The sequence below is a fragment of the Natator depressus genome, chromosome 2 (genome assembly GCF_965152275.1).
Source record: "Natator depressus isolate rNatDep1 chromosome 2, rNatDep2.hap1, whole genome shotgun sequence".
Lineage (NCBI taxonomy): Eukaryota > Metazoa > Chordata > Testudines > Cheloniidae > Natator > Natator depressus.
This window is the reverse complement of record NC_134235.1, coordinates 41,019,104-41,036,964: the sequence shown is the minus strand read 5'-3', so window position 1 is coordinate 41,036,964 and position 17,861 is coordinate 41,019,104. Positions and strand designations below refer to the sequence as shown.

At 46.6% G+C, this 17,861-nt stretch overlaps 2 protein-coding genes across 4 annotated transcripts in view; one reads left to right on the top strand and one right to left on the bottom strand.

Moving 5' to 3' along the window:
* The window catches only part of MTERF3 (mitochondrial transcription termination factor 3), a 35,786-nt gene extending 20,384 nt beyond the window's left edge, over positions 1–15,402 (bottom strand). Inside the window, exons 1-4 of one of the 2 annotated variants that reach the window (XM_074944067.1) lie at positions 15,370–15,402; positions 11,722–12,073; positions 8,690–8,842; positions 7,072–7,261 (exon numbers count right to left, since the gene is read on the bottom strand). In XM_074944067.1, coding sequence (XP_074800168.1) covers positions 7,072–7,261; positions 8,690–8,842; positions 11,722–12,052 — 674 coding nt within the window. In that variant the 5' untranslated portion in view covers positions 12,053–12,073; positions 15,370–15,402. Of the gene's footprint in view, positions 1–7,071; positions 7,262–8,689; positions 8,843–11,721; positions 12,077–15,369 lie in introns of both variants that reach the window. The other variant, XM_074944068.1, reaches the window with a different exon arrangement.
* Positions 15,403–15,682: 280 nt separating this feature from the next.
* The window catches only part of PTDSS1 (phosphatidylserine synthase 1), a 55,159-nt gene continuing 52,980 nt past the window's right edge, over positions 15,683–17,861 (top strand). Inside the window, exon 1 of one of the 2 annotated variants that reach the window (XM_074944065.1) lies at positions 15,683–15,932. In XM_074944065.1, the coding sequence (XP_074800166.1) occupies positions 15,754–15,932 (179 nt within the window). In that variant the 5' untranslated portion in view covers positions 15,683–15,753. The remainder of the gene's footprint in view (positions 15,933–17,861) is intronic. The other variant, XM_074944066.1, reaches the window with a different exon arrangement.

Sequence of the window (17,861 nt, the reverse complement as noted above, 5' to 3'; positions counted from 1 at the left end):
TATAAAGCATGTTAAAGATTCAAGTCACCATTAACAGTATTTCAAAATAAACATATATGGTGCAGCTGCACTACAGACACTGATTTGCAACTGTCAGAATTGTTATGAATTATGGAATGTTTTTACTTTTACAGTGTTTATCTCAAGTCATAAATGCCAAATCTATTGAAACTTTTGTTTTGTTTCCTGGCAACATGGGATCCATAACAATAAAACATTCCAGAGAGTGATGTAACCAATATTGTGTCCATCTGTATTTAGGGCCTGGTCTACACTACGAGTTTATGTCGAATTTAGCAGCGTTAAATCAAATTAACCCTGCACCCGTCCACACAACAAAGCCATTTTTGTCGACATAAAGGGATTAGTGCAGAAATCGACGTCGCCGTTTTGAATTAGGGTTAGCGTGGACGCAATTCGACGGTATTGGCCTCCGGGAACTATCCCACAGTGTACCATTGTGACCACTCTGGACAGCACTCTGAACTCGGATGCACTGGCCAGGTATACAGGAAAAGCCCCGGGAACTTTTGAATCTCATTTCCTGTTTGGCCAGGCGAGCTCATCAGCACAGGTAACCTTGCAATCCCAGAATCGAAAAAGAGCTCCAGCATGGACCAAACGGGAGGTACTGGATCTGATCACTGTATGGGGAGATGAATCTGTGCTATCAGAACTACATTCCAAAAGACGAAATGCCAAAACATTTTTAAAAAAAATCTCCAAGGCCATGATGGACGGGACGCAACACAGTGCCGCGTGAAACTTAAGGAGCTCAGACAAGCGTACCAGAAAACCAAAGAATCAAATGGATGCTCCGGGACAGAGCCCCAGACATGCTGCTTCTACACTGAGCTGCATGCAATTCTAAGGGGGGCCGCCCCTACTACCCCACCCCTGTCCGTGGACTCCAATGATGAGGTACTCTCCACCATGCCTGAGGATTTTGCAGACGGGGAAGATGAGGAGGAGGAGGAGGACGACGACGAGCTTGAGGAGAGCACACAGCACCCCGTTCTCCCCGACAGCCAGGATCTTTTTATCACCCTGACTGAAATACCCTCCCAACCCAATCAAGCCAAGCCAGAGAAGGGACCTCTGGTGAGTGTACCTTTTTAAATATAATACATGTTTTAAAAGCAAGTGGTTTTTAATGATTAATTTGCCCTGAGGACTTGGGATGCATTTGTGGCCAGTACAGCTACTGGAAAAATCTGTGAACGTGTCTGGGGATGGAGTGGAAGTCCTCCAGGGACATCTCCATGAAGCTCTCCTGGAGATACTCTAAAAGCCTTTGCAGAAGGTTTCTGGGGAGAGCAGCCTTATTCCGTCCTCCGTGGTAGGACACTTTACCACGCCATGCTAGTAGCAAGTAATCTGGTATCATTGCATGACAAAGCCTGGCAGCGTATGGTGTTTGCTGGCATTCAAGCAACATCCGTTCTTTATCTCTCTGTGTTATCCTCAGGAGAGTGATATCGTTCATGGTAACCTGGTTGAAATAGGGGAATTTAATTCAGGGGACATTCAGAGGTAACCGTTCCTACTGGGCTGTTTGCCTGTGCCTGAAAAGAAATCCCCCCCAGTTAGCCAAGGGGTGGGGGGGAGGGGCCACTGGCACTGAGCTGTTCGCGTTTGGCTAGCAGGGATCTTTCCTGATACCAGCCACACGGTGTGGGGGAGGGGTAAAGCGATCATCCCAGAGAATTGGATGGCGGGGGGCGGATTAGTTTGGTTTCTGCTGCTGCATGTTAACACGAAAACTATAGCACTAAATGGCCAACTCAATGGGCTTTGCTTGGTATGGGAAAGGAGAGGCACTGCTGTTATGAAGGTTGCAGAAGTCGAAAGACTAAGGCTTACCACAGCTGCCTACAAGCCGAATTCTCTTGCCCGGTACTGCGTGTGACCTCTAACACCAAAGCCGCAGGAACTCAATATAAGATGCAAAATGCAACCTTGTACCGAAATCACACGTGTTATGTAATGTGAATAGTGTTGTTCACTGTGAAAGAGTATAGCCATTGTTTTGTAAAATGTATCTTTTTAAATACTTCACTCCCTTTTTTTCCTCCCACAGCTGCAAATGTTTCAAGCCTCCCTCCTCCATCCCAAATAAGGCGGCAAAAAAAACACACGTGCGATGAAATGTTCTCTGAGTTCATGCAGTCGTCCGGCACTGACAGAGCTCAGCAGAATGTGTGGAGGGACACAGTATCACAATACAGGAAAGCGGCCAATGAACATGAGGACAGGAGGGATGATTGAGATGAGAGGTGGCGGCAGAAAGATCAGAGGAGGCAGGATGCAACACTGGGGCTACTGCGGGATCAAAACAGACATGCTCCGGTGTCTGGTGGAGGTTCAGGAACAGCAGCAGGATCACAGACTGCCACTGCAGCCCCTGTTTAACCGTCCTCCCTCCTCTCCAGGTTCCAGAGCCTCCTCACCCAGATGCCCAAGAACTTGGGGGGGGGGGGAAGGAGGGAGGCTCTGGGCACCCAACCACTCCACCTCAGTAGACAGCCCAAGCAACAGAAGGCTGTCGTTCAACAAAGTTTGAAGTGGCCTTCTCCTCCCCTCCTCCCACACCCCACCCGGGGTGCCTTATGAGTTATCTCCCTATTTTTATAATCAATTAATAAAGAATACATGGTTTTTAAAACTATAGTGATTTTATTTCCTTTGCAAGCAAGCTGTGATCGAAGGGGGGAGGGCGGGTGGCTTATAGGGAATTTAGAGGCAACCAAGAGAGCGGGTTTTCATCAAGGAGAAAAACAACTTTTACACCGTAGCCTGGCCAGTCATGAAACTGGTTTTCAAAGCTTCTCTGATGCGCAGCGCTTCCTGCTGTGCTCTTCTAATCGCCCTGGTGTCTGGCTGCGCGTATTCAGCGGCCAGGGGATTTGCCTCAACCTCCCACCCCACCATAAATGTCTCCCCCTTACTCTCACAGAGATTGTGGAGCACACAGCAAGCAGCAATAACAATGGGAATATTGGTTTCGCTGAGGTCTGAGCAAGTCAGTACACTGCGCCAGCGACCCTTTAAACATCCAAATGCACACTCTACCACCATTCTGCACTTGCTCAGCCTATAGTTGAACAGCTCCTTACTACTGTCCAGGGTGCCTGTGTATGGCTTCATGAGCCAGGGCATTAAGGGGTAGGCTGGGTCCCCAAGGATAACTATAGGCATTTCAACATCCCCAACAGTTATTTTTCTGGTCTGGGAAGTAAATCCCTTCCTGCAGCCATCTAAACAGACCAGAGTTCCTGAAGACGCGAGCGTCATGTACCTTTCCTGGCCATCCCACATTGATGTTGGTGAAACGTCCTTTGTGATCCACCAGTGCTTGCAGCACCATTGAAAAGTACCCCTTGCGGTTTATATACTGGCTGCCCTGGTGGTCCGGGGCCAAGATAGGGATACGGGTTCCGTCTGTAACCCCACCACAGTTAGGGAATCCCATTGCAGCAAAGCCATCTAGTATGACCTGCACATTTCCCTGACTCACTAGCTTTGATAGCAGCAGCTCAATGACTGCGTTGGCTACTTGCATCACAGCAACCCCCACAGTAGATTTGCCCACTCCAAATTGATTCCCAACTGACCGGTAGCTGTCTGGCGTTGCAAGCTTCCACAGGGCTATCGCCACTCGCTTCTCAACCATGAGGGCTGCTCTCATCTTGGTATTCATGCGCTTCAGGGCAGGGGAAAGCAAGTCACAAAGTTCCATGAAAGTGCCCTTACACATGCGAAAGTTTCGGAGCCACTGAGAATCGTCCCAGACCTGCAACACTATGCCGTCCCACTAGTCTGTGCTTGTTTCCCAGGCCCAGAATCGGCGTTCCACTGCATGAACCTGCCCCATTAGCACCATGATCCCTGCATTGCCAGGGCCCGTCCTTTGAGAGAAGTCTGTGTCCATGTCCTCATCACTCTCGTCACCGCGCTGACTGCACCTACTCGCCTGGTTTTGCTTTGGCAGGTTCTGGTGCTGCATATACTGCTGGATAATGCACGTGGTGTTAAATGTGCTCCTAATTGCCAAAGTGATCTGAGTGGGCTCCATGCTTGCCATGGTATGGCATCCGCACAGAAAAAAGGCGTGGAACAATTGTCTGCCGTTGCTCTGACGGAGTGAGGGGTGACTGACGACATGGCTTACAGCACCCCGTTCTCCCCGACAGCCAGGATCTTTTTATCACCCTGACTGAAATACCCTCCCAACCCAACCAAGCCAGAGAAGGGACCTCTGGTCAACAAAGGGGGTGGCTTTACATCAAGGAGAAACAAAAACAACTGTCACACAGAATGGCCCCCTCAAGGATTGAACTCAAAACCCTGGGTTTAGCAGGCCAATGCTCAACCCACTAAGCTATCTCTTCCTCTGGTATTTCAGGCAGGACTGAATCTCCATTATAGTTTTCAAGGTGCCCGACAGACCTCACCAAAACGATTGTCGGCCATTGATTTCACGGAGGAAAAGAGGAGCAAATGAATACAAAACAAATCTGGTCTATTTCTTGTTTTGATCTACTCCATCTATCTTTTACATCTTTGGCTGGCAGCAGACGGTGCAGTAGGACTGCAAGCCATCCACATCTCCTGGCTGCTCGGCAGAAGATGGTGCAATAGGACTGCTAGCCATCCTCATTTCCTGCCTGCCTGGCAGAAGATGGTGCAATAGGACTGCCTGCAGGACTAAAGAGAATGACATTGTTGAGTCACTCCTAATTTAGTCCCTGCGCCCATGTCTGCCCAGGCGCTCCTGACCGACCTTACCGAGGCAGCCAGGAGCACCTTGGACACAATGAGGATGGTTTTCAGGCCTATTGCACCGTCTGCTGCCACAAGGCAATGGGTTGCTACTGCTGTGTAGCAATGCAGTACCGCATCTGCCACCACCCAGGAGACATACGGTGACCGTGAGCTGAGCGGGCTCCATGCTTGCCGTGGTATGGCATCTGCACAGGTAACTCAGGAAAAAAGGCACGAAACGATTGTCTGCCATTGCTTTCACAGAGGGAGGGAGGGCCTGACGACATGTACCCAGAACCACCCGCGACAATGTTTTTTGCCCCATCAGGCATTGGGATCTCAACCCAGAATTCCAATGGGCAACAGAGACTGCGGGAACTGTGGGATAGCTACCCACAGTGCAATGCTCCAGAAGTCGACGCTAGCCTCGGTACTGTGGAAGCACTCTGCCGAGTTAATGCACTTAATGGAATTAGAGCATTTTGTGTGGGGACACACACAATCGACTATATAAAAACGATTTCTAAAAAACTACTTCTATAAATTTGACCTAATTTCGTAGCGTAGACATACCCTGAGAAACGAGCACTGTCTGGTTGGATCACGTCGTAATGAAGGCATGGGATAATAAGCAGTGGCTGCAGAACTTTCAAATGCACAAGGCCACATTCCTGGATCTGTGTGCAGACCTTGCCCCAGCCTTCCAGCGCAGGGAGACCAAAATGAGAGGTGCATTGACAGTGGAGAAATGAGTGGCGATCGCACTGTGGAAACTTGCAACACCAGATTGCTACCAATCAGTCGGTAATCAATTTGGAGTTGAGAAATCTACCACCGGGGCCATTGTCATGCAAACGTGCAGGGCTATTAATAGAGCCCTGCATGGATACAAAAATGTGTATCCGCACATAATCTGATCTGCGATCTGCAAAAATTGTCCATGGATATCTGCATCCGCAGATTTGCAGAGCTCTACTTACCATGGCTGGGCTGAGGCTCCAAGATACCCCCACGCTGGAGCCCAGTCGACAGAGGCGTATGGGAGTCACAGACCCTCCACCTGCCCTCAGCCGGGCAGGTACACAACCAGGGGCTGCTCTAAGCCCTCCCCCCAACTACGGGCAGGTGGAGGGTCCACCGCAGCTCCACACAGCAGCCAGCCCAGCTCTTACTGTGGCCAGGCTGCAGCTCCAAGCCGCCCCCACCCCAGACGGAGCCAGGTCAGGGAGAGTTGCACTGCGGGGAGCCCGGGTGTCTCCACCTGCCCTGGGCAGGGCACCTGGGGGGCAGGGACACGGGCTAGGTGCTGCTTGAGCCCTCCACCCAGGGAGGGTGGAGGGATCCAGGCTCCCCAGAGCTGCCAGCACAGCTTTCCCCAACCCAGCTCTGGCCAGAGGCAGCTCGTAAACTGCAGTTCTGCTACATTTAGCTATATCAGTCTAGAGAATTGAGTAAGCCATCTTAGCAGGTGGGCATGACATACAAATATGGCTCCTGGAAAAGGATGCGAGTAGCCCAAACCTTTCCAGCTTCTTCATTTGTTTTCTGTCCTCTGCTAGTCAGACTCGCTCCCACAAAACAGCCAGGTAGAAGAATTTTGTTGTGACTTAACTGCAGTTTCTCATTCTCAGAGTAATTTCAAGCACATGTTCCCACCTACCTAAATGTCACAGTTGTAGGGTTCCCAGTCTAATAAATTTTTTTGAATTTTTATTCTACCTTTCTGAGCAGTGGCAGACTTAGATCTATGTGACTGTAGGATTCCAACTCCCGGGGCCTGCAGACCTAGCCCCCACAATCCCAATTCCCCTCCTTAGTCTAGACTGACTCTGGCAACAGCAGCCTGCTGCACAAACCCAGTTATAACTGCATCTCTCTGCAACCTGTTTAGAAAGCTGCACTTCCTCGCTGCCTTATTTCCTGGTTCATGTAGAGGTGGCAGACATCAGCAGGTGTCAATCCCACAAACAGGTGGGGCGGCAGAAGGAAATCTGAGATGGGAATGGTGTGGGCACAGAAAGGCATGGGACAACCAACAGGTTTGTAGCACAGGTGAGAAGAAATTGGGTGGCTATAGATGAGGAGGGAGGCATTTTCTGTGGATTTTCACTTAGAGCCCTGCACACCAAGCACCAGCCCCACATTTGAGATTTTAAAGCATTTACATGTTAGACCTAACAAAATCCCACTGTAATATTTACCTATTTTATAGATGGGTAAATCGAGGTAGAAGGGATTGGATTTATGTGATTATAGTTAGCAGGCATAGGATTAATGGGTCATGGGCATGTTTCATGAAAGACCTACCTTGTCTCTAGCGCCTCCATGTCTACAGCAAGAATGTATGGATTTTGGGTCAGGAATGGACCCAGCTGATTATCTTCTACACCCACATCCTTAAGAAACAAAAGTCTTTTTCTTATATCTTTTTCAAAATCCAGTCTCAGTAGGAGTTGGCCTGCATTTGGACGTTTTTCCACTTTGGACAAATCAACTCCTACAGCAAATAAATCATAGACACTACTTTAGTTGAATACTTAGTTAAATGAATTATGAGGAAGAGATTCATAAGAAACATAAGTACATGCTGCACTGCATGTATGAAGTCTTGAATACAACTTTTGTGCACATAGCCAAAATATTTTGATTGCTCAAGATATAGTAGTCACAATAGCTTGTATATTCAGGAGAGAACTGAGATAAAACAAGCTCTAAATTCTTTCTAACCCAAATTTTAGTAGCAAAATTCAGACAGTTTAGTTTATTCTTTGAAGAAAAAGACAGCAGGTTTCAGTATTGCAATCAGAGAAGTTAAGCACAGTAAGATGCATTTCACACCATATTCTGAACTGTGCAATGTGCAGGGATCTCATTTTGTTTGCTCAGAGGTATGTGGAGGTGGGTATCTCCCAACTCTTTCTTATATGGGCACAGTAAATGAGGGGAAAATTTTATTGCAAAGTGTCTTTGGTTACCAACACAAATAGCTCTCATTATTAGACTGTTAGCTAAAGGCAATTCTAATACAAAACCCACTTGCCCCAACAATCCAGCAATTCACTTCTTTCTCTGGGCTTTATTCCACACTAGAGTGTATAACTTTTGGCCTGTGCTACTGTGTCATGCACTAACTGGCCTGTATGGACCCTGCTGCCACACACAAAGTTCCCTAGCATGCTCTGATGTAGTCCCATTTCAAACAGTACTACGTGAATACACACTAGAGAAATTTTAGTTCATGGCAGCAGGGCCTACACAGACCATTAGCACATGGCACATTAGTGAGGGCTAAAATCTACAACTGTCTGGTACAGTGTAGACATCTCCCCTCCCACAAGTCATTTTTGTATTCCATGCATTTCTTGCACTTGAAGACGGTTGGAGGGAAAGGGAAGGAAAAGATCACCTTGACTTCAGGCATCCTTCTTTTTCAATTTAAGGTATTTTTTGAGAGAGCCAGGATATTCCCCATTTCTCCCGCCCTGCCTCTTAATTTTTCTCACTTCTAGGGCCCTCCATGATAGTAACTTTCCTTCCTACCCAGAAGAAAAAAGTTGCAGCTTCTCCACAGCCAGTTAACATTTCTTCAGTGAGCCCAGAGGGATGGAGGCTGCTAGAGTACAGCAAGGTGTTCCTTACCTCCAGGAGCTGCAGGTGATGCCCTCTCAGTGCTCCTAGCTAGATCAACAGCTGAGGAACACAGAGTCTGTCCCAAACATACAAACATTGCTGGTAAACCACATAAACAGACTCTACTTGTGTTCACTTGTCCTGCATCTCTCCCCTCTATCTTGGATTGTGCGTTGCTACACTTATAAAATTATGATTTGCAAGTTTACTGCTCAATCAGTAAGATCAAAATATAAACTAAGGAATACCCAACACACCAAGCACAAATATTCTGCCTAAACATCATTACACTTACCCAAAAGCACTAATTTGCTCAGAGTTTCTGAACGATCAACATAATCTCGAAGTGTGAAAGAACCAAGGGGAAGGGGTGGCTCAGCTACAATCTGCACAGCTTCTTCTTCAGAGATCTCCTCCAAAGCAGATGAAGGTGGTGTATCTTCCCAAACTAGAAGCCATTAATAAGAGAAGTGTTAATAGATTTTCTTGACAAAGTGTTAGAATTTCCAGTACCTTCCCAATCTGTCTCAAGAACTAGAAATTAAAGTATTTTCAGAATATGATTTTACTTATGTTGTTGCTTTCACTTGTTTATGGCGTTTCTTCTGTGAGGCAACTATGATTACCAGGAAACATAATTAGCTGTAATGTGACAAAAATCAAAGGACCGATTCTTTCCCTAGCTCAGCCAGGACTTCCTGCTAATCCTGCAAAAGCTTTTTTGAATGCTTAACTTTAAGCATCCAAGTGGTAATATCATGTGCTTAAAACGAAGCATGTGTATAAGTGTTAGCAGGACTGGGACTTTACAGTGCAACTTGGGCAAGTCACTCAATCTTTGCTTCAGTTTCCCCATCAAATATATATAATATCAGATCCCTAGCTGGTGAAGCACAATTAATAGCTGGAATGTATGTTAAGGTCCTTGGATTGATGCTGCTGTAGCAATATCACCAAAAAGCTTCCTAATAGTGAGATCTATTGAATTACGTAGTAGTTACTCAACGGAAGCGGTAAAAGCCACATCAATTGAGACATTTAAAGGCCTGGAGAATATTAGCACATCTCTTTGCAACAGCCCTGTAAGGTAGAGAACTACTGCTATCACTGTTTAACAGATTAGGAATTTAGATACAGAAATAATGACTTACCCAAGACTGAACACAAAGTCTATAGCAGACCTCAGAACTGAAAATATACATCCTGATTCCCAGTCTAATGCCTTAACCACAAGACAATCCTCCTCACTTCTGGCTGATTTTTTAAAACCTACTCGTTACAGTAATTTGAGGTCTGTCTTGAAACAGGTTAGAAAAACACTTTTCTCTTTTTTCCATTTTGTACACTTGACAGTGTATTTCACATACTCTGTTTCAAAGTTTCTCCAGTTGTGTGGATCTTTCACACAGCAGTAAGGGAGAAACTTCTTTTTTGTTATTTTTTAAAGAAAATAAAACTGAAAAACTACAAAACTGGCAGGGACATTCGGGACCAGTAGAATCCCTGAAACTGTATCTTTAAAAAAAAAATCATCCATTTAGTAGATGGGAAATGGATGGTGTCCCTCTAACAAGGTTTTATATGTCAACACTTCAATTTTTCAGTACTGATAGTTTTAGTAGAAACATCCAGCTAGCATGCATAGCCAGTGTGGCTAGACAGAATAAAAGGTAGAGTTATAAGTTATATCATCCATCTGCCACTGTCACTGCAGAATTGTTCCTCATATTTTCTCATACTTTGTAGAGTCTACTTCTAAATGCCCTAAAAGTTGAGATATGGCCTCTAGCAACTCTATTCCACAGTCTAAACAGAGCTCTCGCTGTTATAGAGTTTTAGATGATTTTCCAGCAAAAGTTTCTTTTTTCTCCACTTCATCCTAATATACTGGTCTGCATTTCTGGGACCAATTTAGCCCTGGCATAAACAGACAAAACTCCATGGAAGTTGGAGTACCTCACAGACTGGTTGTAGGGCTTTAATTAATGTCTACAAAACACAAAGTCCTGGTCTATGCTAGAAAAGGTACCTGTTGCTCAAGAATACATACGTGAGTTGCACATTGTATGGGTCACTAAACAGCTTTCTACACTTCCACCTATCTGCACCTCTGACTGCAGAATATCTGTTTTGATACACTCTGGATGAAAGCCGACTCATCTAAACCAGATTTACACACACTTTGCGCTACAGTCACAGAGGACCCAATCCTTCTCAGTTGTACATGGGGTTAGCTGCAAGTGTAGGCCAGACAAGTCAACACAGTGTAGGAAAGTCACTTTTTCTAGCATTCCCCTTTTGCAGAAGGAGAAAATGGTTTGTCAAAGGACACAAAAGGAGTCTTTGACAGAACCAGACTAAAACTCAGTTTCCTGGCACTATGCTCATAGCCCACCTCTCGGCTGTGTGGAAGAGAGGCCTGTAAAGCAGTATCTAAAACAGTTTAAATGGATTAGTGTGTTTAAACGACTGTTTTAACACACTAATCGTTTAACATACGTTGTTATGAGTGATATAAAAGGGTTAAAACAATCTCCAATACCTTATTTCACAGTTGCAGGTAAATGCTATAAGAAGAATAAAGTATTCTCACACTTAGTACTTCCATAGCAATTTTTCTCCATACATATTAAAAGCCCTTTTCAGCGGTTGTTTTTTATTATCCTTATTTAGGGGTCAGGGCACAGAGTGGTTCAGTGGCTCGCCTAAGGTCACACAATGAGTTTGTGGCACAATGGAGAAGAGAATTCAGGTCTCCTTACCACCAGTCTGATATTCTGATAAGACGACTAAACTTCTGACTAGATTTAAAAGCAATCAATATGGTTTTGGATCAAATACTTGTCTTATATGACAGAAATCCTATATTAACACTGAGGTTCAAACTGAGTGAAACTTGTAAAGACTGTCCAATGAGTTAACAGCCAAATGTCAAGTTTAAAGCAGGATTTTCAGTACAGAAAAATAGAAGTTCCGACATCATGCTGCCAAAATGAGAATGCTTAGGTGGACACTGGTAAGATAGGCTACACAATAAAACGGCATGAGCCCTCATCACAGAAAAGCAGAGGAAGTATCGACTGAGATGAACGAGTCAAGTGAGACAAGACGTGGGATATGCTGGCTAGAGAGTATATGAACTAGTAGCTGTGGGACATGAGAAATACCTAGAAAAAGGTGGCTTGAGATGCTGAAGGAGGACATGAAAGTTGGTGTCCGCTTGTTAGATGCACTGGACAAGAATGCTTGGAGACTAAGAGCCAACGACACCGAACTGATGGGACACGGTGGACTTTAAGTTAAATTCAAGTTCTTAAAGTTTCTTACCTTCATATAATGTTTTTGTATCTGAGCTGGGTATTACTTCTGCTTGCTGCTGGTAGTGGTTTACTGGAGAAAGTAAGTTACTTTCTGAAGAAACTATTTGTCCATTACTTAAGTTGGTGGACTGTAAACGGTTCCCTAAAGATACAGATCTGTAGGTCTTCCATCCACGCTGAAGAAAGTGATCATCAGTGCACAGGAAAGATAGAATTGAAAGCTTATGCACCTGCATCCACATTCTGTGAGTTTTTCTCAGTTGCTGAACAGAATTAGCAACACTACTTGTTTTCACTGACAAGTGCCATATGCTTATCTGCCGAGCCCAAAAAGCCATCTTCTACATAAATATGGTTCCCTGCTAAGAAAAAGGAGCACTTAATTATAGGGAGAAAATGGTCAGGAATAAAGTAATGCATCTCACTGTTCACACAAACTAGGTCCAAAGTTTAGGAAGCGGCTTTGTCAAAATTAAAGCAGAAGTAGGTCTGTGCTATCTAATGTCATTCAGCTGCCTTGTGAATTTACAAATGTGATATCCTAGAAAATACATAATTGAACAATAAAAATTATTTTAAAATCTTGAACAGACATTGTTTGCATTAAGTGTGTTAATACTCAATAATCTGTTTATGAAAAAAGAATCAGGGCACCACAATGTCAAGTCTCTTCATGGGGCACTGCCAGACTGTCCTTTGGTTCTGTAAAAAGAAAAGGAGTACTTGTGGCACGTTAGAGACTAACAAATTTATTTGAGCATAAGCACATAGCACAGGGAGGTCCTGGTCCACAACTGAAGCTCCTAGGTGTTATGCTAATACACATAAATTGATTACAACAGTAACACATTTAGTCTGAAAAAAGAAAAGGAGTACTTGTGGCACCTTAGAAACTAACCAATTTATTTGAGCATAAGCTTTCGTGAGCTACAGCTCACTTCATCGGATGCATACTGTGGAAAGTGTAGAAGATCTTTTTATATACACACAAAACATGAAAAAATACCTCCTCCCACCCCACTCTCCTGCTGGTAATAGCTTATCTAAAGTGATCACTCTCCTTACAATGTGTATGATAATCAAGGTGGGCCATTTCCAGCATAAATCCAGGGTTTAACAAGAACGTCTGGGGGGGAGGAGGGGGGATAGGAAAAAACAAGGGAAAATAGGTTACCTTGCATAATGACTTAGCCACTCCCAGTCTCTATTCAAGCCTAAGTTAATTGTATCAAATTTGCAAATGAATTCCAATTCAACAGTTTCTCGCTGGAGTCTGGATTTGAAGTTTTTTTGTTGTAATATCACAACTTTCATGTCCATAATCGCGTGACCAGAGAGATTGAAGTGTTCTCCGACTGGTTTATGAATGTTATAATTCTTGACATCTGATTTGTGTCCATTTATTCTTTTACGTAGAGACTGTCCAGTTTGACCAATGTACATGGCAGAGGGGTATTGCTGGCACATGATGGCATATATCACATTGGTGGATGTGCAGGTGAACGAGCTTCTGATAGTGTGGCTGATGTTATTAGGCCCTGTGATGGTGTCCCCGAATAGATATGTGGGCACAGTTGGCAACGGGCTTTGTTGCAAGGATAGGTTCCTGGGTTAGTGGTTCTGTTGTGTGGTATGTGGTTGCTGGTGAGTATTTGCTTCAGGTTGGGGGGCTGTCTGTAGGCAAGGACTGGCCTGTCTCCCAAGATTTGTGAGAGTGTTGGGTCATCCTTCAGGATAGGTTGTAGATCCTTAATAATGCGTTGGAGGAGTTTTAGTTGGGGGCTGAAGGTGACGGCTAGTGGGCGTTCTGTTATTTTCTTTGTTAGGCCTGTCCTGTAGTAGGAGCCTTCTGGGAAATCTTCTGGCCCTATCAATCTGTTTCTTCACTTCCGCAGGTGGGTATTGTAGTTGTAAGAATGCTTGATAGAGATCTTGTAGGTGTTTGTCTCTGTCTGAGGGGTTGGAGCAAATGCGATTGTATCGCAGAGCTTGGCTGTAGACGATGGATCGTGTGGTGTGGTCAGGGTGAAAGCTGGAGGCATGTAGGTAGGAATAGCAGTCAGTAGGTTTCCGGTATAGGGTAGTGTTTATGTGACCATCGTTTATTAGCACTGTAGTGTCCAGGAAGTGGATCTCTTGTGTGGACTGGACCAGGCTGAGGTTGATGGTGGGATGGAAATTGTTGAAATCATGGTGGAATTCCTCAAGGGCTTCTTTTCCATGGGTCCAGATGATGAAGATGTCATCAATATAACGCAAGTAGAGTAGGGGCATTAGGGGACGAGAGCTGAGGAAGCGGTGTTCTAAGTCAGCCATAAAAATGTTGGCATACTGTGGGGCCATGCGGGTACCCATAGCAGTGCCGCTGATCTGAAGGTATACATTGTCCCCAATTGTCCTTACCCATAACTATTTTACCCCCCCCCCCCCCCGACGTTCTTGTTAAACCCTGGATTTGTGCTGGAAATGGCCCACCTTGATTATCATACACATTGTAAGGAGAGTGATCACTTTAGATAAGCTATTACCAGCAGGAGAGTGGGGTGGGAGGAGGTATTTTTTCATGCTTTGTGTGTATATAAAAAGATCTTTTACACTTTCCACAGTACGCATCCGATGAAGTGATCTGTAACTCATGAAAGCTTATGCTCAAATAAATTGGTTAGTCTCTAAGGTGCCACAAGTACTCCTTTTCTTTTTGCAGATACAGACTAACACGGCTGTTACTCTGAAACCTGACATTTAGTCTGGTTATGAGCATGCAATTAATACTGTATCTTGAAAGACAAGGCAGCTCCCCCTAGCCCAACAGGTATATTGCTCTCTTAGGCTATGGCTACAGTAGAGAGCTTACAGCAGTGCACCCCCAACGCAGCTACATCAAGGGGAGAAGCTCTCCCGTCAACGTAGCGCAGTCCACACCAGTGCTTAAGTCAGTGTGACTTATGTCACTGAAGAGGGGTGGCTCATTCACATGCCTGAGCGACCTAAGTTATACCAAAGTAAGTGGCGGGGCAGACACACTACTATGTGTTCCTGCTCTCAGGCAGATCCCAGAGCTAGGACCCTGCCAAGGGCTCCCAGGGACACATGAAGTAGGAGCACCCAGCAGACCTAGAGATAAGGCAGCGCTTAAAGTGGTCTGAAAAAAAGCAGGAGGGCCTAACATAGTCCCAAAGTAAGGGGTCATGCACAGGAATCAAACAATTCACAATTTCAGGTATTACAGAATCACATGCAACCGTTAGCTCATAAAGCTCCTTACAAATACTTATTGTCACTGTTTCTAAGCGAGACAACAGGCCGCAGACAAGTAATTAAAACCCAAGACATTCTAGGACTAGCGAGTGCCTGGCTGGGGGCGCAGGGACGCTCAGACCGTGCCTAGGGTGCTGCCTCTGCCCCCCCTGGCGCGTCCGTGTCCGGAGCCCGGCTCCGAGCCTGACCCTCCGAGAGGCTGGGCTGGCGGGAGCCCCGGCAAGGTCCGTGCCCCTGCGGCTTCCAGCGCGGCTAGCCTCGCCCCCAGACACAGGCCCTAGGCCGCTCAGCAGCGAGCGGGCGGGCTGAAGCCCGCAGCCTGCCCCGTTCCCAGCGCCCCCTGGCCCAGCTCCAGCTGCGGGGCCCAACCGGGTGACCACGCCGGGAAGGGTCTCACCTGAGGCAGCGGCGAGGCCTTGTGCCGCGCCGCGCCGCTGGCTCCTCCTCCCGTCGCGTCGCCCCGCCCCCTCCCGGCCGGTCTGCGCGCAGCGACCCTGCCTCGCCCGCCCCCTTCCCTCACATACTGCAGAGGCGCTTCCTGCCCGGCCGAGACCATCTGCCGGCGGCGGGGGGTTGATACTCTTTTCCCTCTCCCCGCGCGGCCCGGCTGCTCCCTCCCCCGTGCAGTAATTCCCCGCCCCAACCCCCCCGCCTCGCCGGGGCCTGGTCCCAGCGCCCGTTTGGTGCCGCGCGCCCAGGCCCCCGGGCCGGGAGAGCGCTGCTCCCTCCCGCAGCCGCCGAGCGGAGCAGGCGGCCGGGCCGGGCGGCGGCGCGCGGGGAGATGGCGTCCTGCGTGGGGAGCCGGACCCTGAGCAAGGACGATGTGAACTACCGGCTGCACTTCCGCATGATCAACGAGCAGCAGGTGGAGGACATCACCCTGGAGTTCTTCTACCGGCCCCACACCATCACCCTGCTGAGCTTCACCATCCTCAGCCTCATGGCCTTCGCCTTCACCCGGTGCGCGGGGCGGGAGAGGGAGGGAGGGAGGGACTGGAGAGCGCCAGGGCAGGTGACTGAGCCAGGCGTGAAGGTTGCCGGGCTCGGCGACAGGCCGGTAGCTCAGTGACTTGTGGAGACGCCGCCCAGCTGGGGGACAGCCACACCGGGGCGGGTTGGTCCCCACCATGCGCCAGGTTTTCTTTTTTTAAAAAAATATTGAGCTGTTATTTTGAACATGGCCACAGAGGGACTGGAGTTTGCCCCCCCCCCCCCCGCCCCCGGATGCTGTCAAGGCATCCCTACCAAGTATTACTTCTGTCTATAAATACCATAAAGAGAAGTTTTTTTTGGGGGGGGTTGCCTTTGTAAAGCACCTGACTGCAGCAGGACAATGCATCCTAGACCATCATACTAGGGCTTTATTCAAACTGGCATTCACTCACTTTGCCTGGTGTTTTTTATGCACAGTGTAAATCTGAAGTACAATCATTTGGGTTTGCTGTATGTTTGGTTATGTACATGAGATCTTCATTTTTTGTGTCAATCTCTCAAATTCAGATTAATGAAAGTGCTGATACCGTAGATAAAAACAAGGCATCTCTTGTGATAGTGATACCAGTCCCTTTTATCATGACATAAGACAGTGCTATTAAGTCTGTTGTACATTTCTTTTTCCTATTTCTTGATGAAGAAGGTAGTGTACCGGGGGGGGGGGGGTGTTTTGTTACCATACTCACTGGTAAATTTATTCAGGATTAGTGAGAGTGAGCTGTAACAGATCTTATCAAACCATAGCTGTGTCTTCAAAATTTGGTCTAGTAGTAGTATCAAGTAAGATTTTGTTTTGGCCTTTTTCAATAAGCTTAATTACAATGTGTCTTATAAAGTATTATATCTCTATCAATATATAGAGTATCAGGTACTAGAAATGATTCATATCCTTTTTTTAAAAACAAACAAACAAAAAAGCTTGCTCTCAGTACCATAAAGTCTAACTCTGATTTTTTCAGTGTTGTTTAGTTTCCTACCATGATTTTGTAAACTATCAGTTGAAGTCTTCATTGAAGTCAAACATAGTTCTCAAGCAGGGGACTACACCATTTCTTGTGTAGCATCACATCTTTTGCTTATTGAACGCTATTGTTTTATGCAGATCTCAGGTGAACCTGGGAAAAGATCTTCTGTTGGATGCAGCAGCCAGATCCATCCTTAGTTTTGGGAACCTGGTAGTGGTTCTTCATTAGGATCTCAGGAGACAGAGGTCACAGTCCTGAAGTAGGCAGACCAGGGTGGAGCTAGACTTCAGAGAGGGGTTGCTTCAATGTGGGAAAGCCAACAAAGTAAATTTGAATGGGTGTTTAATTGCCTAATTTGCCTATTTTAGGCTTTTCTAATGTATCTGTCACCTAAATATTCAGGGCAGCTGCTGTACCTGCCTTGTTTTTCCTTTTGGATAAGCTGGTCTCTGGCTTCCCACCTCCAAATCTGTTGCTATAGCTGGGATTCCTATTGACTATGCTCCACTGTTTCCCTTTCCTCCTCTGGGGAGGAGGATATGGCTTTCATTTAACTGAGAGGCAACCAACAAGGAGGCAAATGGCAACTGAAGGACGGCTGCTGGGGGCACTCCTTTGTGAAGCACACACAGCAGCACTTAATGGAGGTGACAGGCTGTGTTTTAGTAAAGCAAGAATAGAATGCCGGACTGTGTTCTCCCACTGCCTCCACCCACGTAAAACATTCCCATCCCCTCAAAACACCGGAACAGTGCTGATTAAACCAACGTGTCTGGGGCATCCTGTCTTTTGGTTTTGTATGGGGTTACAGCTGCACCCAGACCCCCACCCCACTGAGCTCCAGCCAGCTGCACCTAGATCCCCACCGACCAAGCCCCACTCCCTCAGCACCTGGACACCTCTGCCCAAGCCACTTGCATCCAGCCCCCCT